This window comes from Trichosurus vulpecula, chromosome 8 (assembly GCF_011100635.1).
Source record: "Trichosurus vulpecula isolate mTriVul1 chromosome 8, mTriVul1.pri, whole genome shotgun sequence".
Classification (NCBI taxonomy): domain Eukaryota; kingdom Metazoa; phylum Chordata; class Mammalia; order Diprotodontia; family Phalangeridae; genus Trichosurus; species Trichosurus vulpecula.
Window position 1 is genome coordinate 104,188,245 of NC_050580.1, and position 5,813 is coordinate 104,194,057.

General features: G+C 36.1%; 1 protein-coding gene across 1 annotated transcript in view; it reads left to right on the forward strand.

The window, feature by feature from the left end:
- BBIP1 (BBSome interacting protein 1) overlaps positions 1-4,932 on the forward strand; it is a 33,641-nt gene extending 28,709 nt beyond the window's left edge. The window contains exons 2-3 of the mRNA XM_036734970.1: positions 1,933-2,009; positions 3,961-4,932. Of these exons, the coding sequence (XP_036590865.1) occupies positions 1,964-2,009; positions 3,961-4,127 (213 nt within the window). The 5' untranslated portion in view covers positions 1,933-1,963 and the 3' untranslated portion in view covers positions 4,128-4,932. The remainder of the gene's footprint in view (positions 1-1,932; positions 2,010-3,960) is intronic.
- Positions 4,933-5,813: the final 881 nt, after the last annotated feature.

The following is a 5,813-nucleotide window of genomic DNA, read 5'->3' on the forward strand; positions in this document are numbered from 1 at the left end:
TAATAATAATGATGACGATGATAGCTAGCATTTATGTAGTGCCTACAATGTGTTAAATACAAATATTATCTCTTTTAAGACTCACAATCACCTTGGGAGCTAGGTGCTATTATTATCCTCATTTTGCAGTTGAGGAAACTGAGGCAAACAGAGGTTAAGTAACTTTCACAAGGCACAAAGCTAATAAGTGTCTGAGGCTGGATTTAAACTGAGATCTTCCTGATTCCAGGGTTGGTGTTCTATCCACTGCACCATCTAGCTGCCTCTAAGATATATAAATTTGGGAGCCATCTTCATAGAGATGATAATTAAATCCCCATTGGAGGTGATGAAGTCATCAAATAAGAGTATAGAGAATATGAGAGCACAGGACAGAGTCTTGGGGTACACCCACAATTAAGGGGTGTAAACGTGTTTTGGGAAGGTAGGTATATTATCCACCCAGCAGTTTGTGACTGAATTTCTAAAACAGGTGCTGAAGAAATGGTTTAGTTGTGGGAATGGTAAAGTGTATGGCCCCTGGAAGGGAAAAGGTATAAGTAGGAAAGAAAATCAAAAGGCCTAGGAGCAGGTTCATTTGATTATAACTAACTTGCTGTGAGTAGAGAAGGCAGGTTCTAGCAGAGACCAAATCACCTTGGCCACTGTAAAAATCACAGGCCCATCTTTAATGTGATCATGTTGTGAAAGTTGAATAGTAATATTGCATCAGTATAATTAATCATCAAGAAAAGGGTGGGGCTATCTGGAGACACCTTTGTGTACCAAAAATTACCTTTCTTCAGACTGTTTGGGTTGTCAGCTTTGTCCAAGATCACCTTTGTAATATATTATAATAAGTTGGCACCCGATCAAGGTGATCCAATATATGTGCTCAAGATGATGACAGATTTTTGAATGCTTGTAACAGAATGTTCATGATTATGTGTGTTATTTGTCTGGTTCAATTAACATGCCTTTTTTAATGATGTCTGATTAATTAGCTTAAAGGGTTTAATCTTGCCACATTTATACTTATTTTTGTGTGCTTTATGAAAACTGAGAAAATTTTCACTATTTTGTTTTAATCACTCTACCATTGTTCTGCTTCAAAACTGTGACCTTATATTGCCAGTAGAAGTTTTTATAGGTGAAATGTATTTTTCCTTGTTACAAGGCAAGACAGTTTTTAAGGGATAGCTAGTTGTTAGCCACTAGAAGTGAGAATATCTGGCAGTTTGTTGTCATTCATTTCCTGTCTTCACCTACATAACCTACTTCTCTCCCTCTTACCTCCCCACTTCATCTCCAGCCATGGGAAAGCTGCTAGGACTGAGATGGGACTGCAGCAATTATTTGTCCTCCATTTTCTGGAATTCAGTGATACTAAGCCCCCAACCTTAAATTTGAAAGTAAAGGTGATTCTAAATATAAATGCTATCTTGTAATCACCTGCAAATCATTCTTCTCTCAGAGACAGAGATGCCAAAGCCCTGTGGTCACTTTTCATTTTTAATTGAAAGTTTTCATTGACACAAGAAATTAAAGAAGGAAGGGAAAAATTTTAGGATATGGAACTTCCAATATAATTTTGCCACTGGGTAGGCCTCAGCTTTGGGGTTTGGACTTGATGACCATTCAGGGCCCTTTGAGCTCTTAACCTGTGATTCTATGGCAAATTATTAATACTAATTAATAAGCAGAAAGATTCTCAAATTGTAGAGAAAGTTGCCAAAAAGGCAGTGGTCCAGGAACAAGATATTCATGTAACTTCAACCCACTGATGAAAAGATTCTAGAGAAATTATGTAAACAGGGAAAACGCTTCATCTTCTGCTTCTTGACTTGAATTACATTAACAACATTGCTTCATGGAGCAAAATCATTTACAGAAATATGCTTTGGGAACTTGTTCCAGGAAAATAACATTAATAAATGTTTACTCTTTTCAAAGGGAAAATAAAGGAAAATACAGCAGTTCTGATATGGCAGAGGTGAAGTCAATGTTCCGCGAAGTCCTTCCCAAGCAAGGTAATTACAGTTTCCCCCACCAATAACACTTATTGGTCCCCACAGAGTGATAGGTAATATACCAAGGAATTTTTAAATAAGCATTCTACATTAGAATATTCTTCTAGTTTTCAGACCTTATGATTGTTTCCCACAACTGCCACCACAAAAAATCTGGCCCACTCCTTCAAACAAACTTAGGTTTTTAATACTTTTTGGCTGAACAGATTTGAGGGGATGGGAAACCTGAGATTCCCAAGAAGAGCAATCAAGGGAGATGTGCCAGAAATCTTCCTGCATTGATATTGTAACCTTTGGCTAAGATACTTAAGTTATAAGCTTTTGTTTCTTGCAATTTAAAATATTTATGAGAACTACATTACATATTACAAGAGTTTGTGTGACAGTGCCTTTTTTTAAGCTGTTCAGGCATGTTTGTTATGGCATATATTTTTTTTTTAATTTAAACCCTTGATTTCGGGTCACATGACTTGAGGTTGAATCCCCTTGCCCTCTGAGTAGCCTTGCTATTATTGCTTGTGCAGCCTTGGACAGGTTATTTATCTGTGCCTGTTTCCAGCTGTAAAATTAGTGGGTAGGTCTGGTTCTCCAGGGTCCCTTCTAAAGGTCTAAATCCTGTGATCCTAAAATCTCTCTTTAAACATTTTGAAAATGTGGACTATCTGTATATCCAAGTTCTGCAGTAATTGCTTCTAATAAATAGCTGCATGTCAAAGTCGTCTCCCCTGATTCCTTAAACCCAGAAGTCAGCAACCTTTAAAGGGAGAAGGCATGTTTTCGTTAACACTCTTAGAATTATGAGAGTGTGGCTTACTAGAGAGAGGGCTGTCCTTGGGAATCTGGAAAACCTAGTTCATTTAAGTCCTGTCTTTTACATCTATTTTGTGACCTTAGGAAAGTCATTTTAACTTATCAGTGTTCCAGGCAGCTCTCTAAGGCTCCAAGTTAGACTCTCAGTTACTGGGTGGGAGGTGGTTTTAAACCCCCTTCTTACCCTCGTCTTCCTTTGGATATGCCTCAATAATAGAAATAGGGATAGGGACTGGACTTAGTTCACTGAATGCGAAACCTTAAAGTTCCTCCTTGAAAGCAGTAACTGCCTTACTTTTATATTTGTATTCATTGCAGAGGGAGCTCTCAGGTGAGGAAAGTCCTACCATTTGCAAGTTGACAACTTCTATCTTTTGAGTTGCCTAGAACACGAGAGGTTCAGTGACTTGCCCGGGATCAGACAGCCTGTATGTCAGTGGCAAAACTTGAATCCACGTCGTCCTGGCTCTGAGAATAACTCACTATTTCACACTGCTCTTAACCATTTCCTGCTTCAAATGGAATGCAATATTTTTAAGTTTGTCTGACCCTACCTAGATTTGCTAAATATACACCAAGGATCCAAACTGATTTTGCACTTTGGAGGACCTCAGGTGTTTGGTAACCCTCCAGGTATGCAAATCCTAATCCCTCTACTGCCTCTTAATTTAACTTGGTGAAGAAGTCTAAAGGAGTTTACCTGCCTGAAACAAAGCTAAATGACTTGTTCAGGTCTCAAGTTAGAGAAGCCATGATCCTAACTCCAAGCCAGCACTAATGCATCATACACCTAGATTTTCACTTGTCAAAAAGATTAACAAAGAATAAGGACTTCTGACTCCCCCAGTCAATAACTGATTTGGCAGTACTCTATCCTGGAAGAGCTTTCGTCTCCTTGGCTGCTCTGGTCACACTATCACTACAGGTATGGGGAAAATTCAAACCAGGTCTTCACTGGCTTTACATAAAATACTTACCATAGTCCACTGGCAGCCATTATTATTTAACTTGACCATGGGGAATTCCAAGGCCTCATCATACCTTTGTTATTGTGAAAATGCTGTGGGCAGCTTCAGTCCCAACCTCAGGGACAAACCACCTTGCTTAATATTCATTCAAGTTTATTTCTCTTTAAATGTAGGGCAGTTGTCTGTGGAAGATGTGGCTACTATGGTGCTGTGCAAACCCAAACTTCTGCCGCTAAAATCTCTGACTCTTGAAAAATTAGAGAAAATGCAGCAAACAGCACAAGAAACTATTCGCCAACAGGAAATGGCAGAAAAGGAACAGCACCAAACAAACCAATGAATGATTTATTCATCAATTTTTGTTACTTTTACTTGCTGTAATAAGTTTTTCGAAACAATTCACATTTGTTTGCTAAAGCTGTAATTTATATTAAAGCTAAAATTCATTCAAAATAAGTGGATAAGTAGAAGATCATCAAAACAACATAATGAATTTAAGCTTTTATAATTCCTATTTTAGACTGTGGTCCAACTTTCACTTTGGCCATATTTTATTTTAATCTTTAGTACTGTTTCTGAATTCTAAGTTCTACCACAAGATTGCTATTTGTCTAGGTGTTGTTCAGCATTCTATTTTTAGCAGTTTTAGAGATCCAACAACCCATAAAGTATGTAATTAACTTCATGGAAATTCTACACATTGGCCTTTTGCATGCTATATCAAGACTAAAAATGAAGTTTTTTTTTTAAGTGTTTCGAGTGTGCATATTTGTTTTTCAATGGAGAGTGTTGGGGAGAGAAAAGAAATACTTAAAAAACAGAATTATGAAGATACTACATAAGCATATACATACATACACACATATTATGTACATGAACACATACACACACATATATATATTTGAAAATACATTAAAATCACATAAAAAATAAGCTAAATTTCTCTTTAAGGATTCACCTGGGAATCTGAAGAAGAGGAAGAACCTGAATAGATTTGTGAAAAAAGATTTCATGGTAGACTGCTTTTACTTTCAGATGATAAAAACCACCTATATTGTACACAATGTTTTCAAAAAGAAGCCATAGCCAATCTTTCTTGGCCAGCAGGAGCAAAATAAATGTAGCAATATTCCTGAACAATAAAAGGCTGTCTGGTTTTTTTTTTTAAGTGTGTATCATTTTGGTAGTCACCTTTACAGGTTTTCAGTTCTAAAACAGTAATAGTAGAAAAGATTACTGGGGAATCCTAAGGTCTTTTTAATCATTAGTCTAACTACACATTAGTTTTTCAAAGTGAATAGAAAATTTAAATAAGCTACAGAAGGCCTAAAAACAGACTGTTATTTAGCTCTAAGCTAATAAAAGATGGTCTATAATGTATATCAATAACAAATTAAGAGTTCTGAATGTGTCTTTTTCAGCTTGGTACAGAATAATTTAAAATAGGTCTGCAAGCTTTGCTATATAATTGGACCGAGTCCAAGATTACACAATGGGCAAGCAGTATTTTCAATGAGAATTAAAAATAGGACATATGATACCGTTGGCTTTTGTTATTTAACGAAGCTAATGCTACATTCCTGTAACTATCTACTTAAGAATGTCAGTGGGGTCAAATCTCATGCAAATTTCTAAACACATGCTTCATCTACTCCTAGGTCAAATGCTAAAATGTTAGGGAGAATCTTTTGAAGTCATGTAGGTTTTCCAATGTAGTTTTAAAAGAATGTTTTTTACATTTGTTCCCTGTCTTCCAAGAACAAGCACATCATTAGGTTATTTATTAGCACATATTTTTGGTTTGCTTCTAACCATTCAAATATTTTACTTATTAATCACAAGGAAAAAAAGCTTTCATAACTGCTAAGTTCGTTCATTTTGAAAAGCTAATTATCTGAGACTTTGAAATTCATGTAGTTGTATAAAAAACTTCATATGCACAGATAAATGAGTCTTTAAGATGTTTTAAAATGATAACTTATTGGGAATTCTCTAAATAAAATTTATCTTAATAAAGACGCAAAAA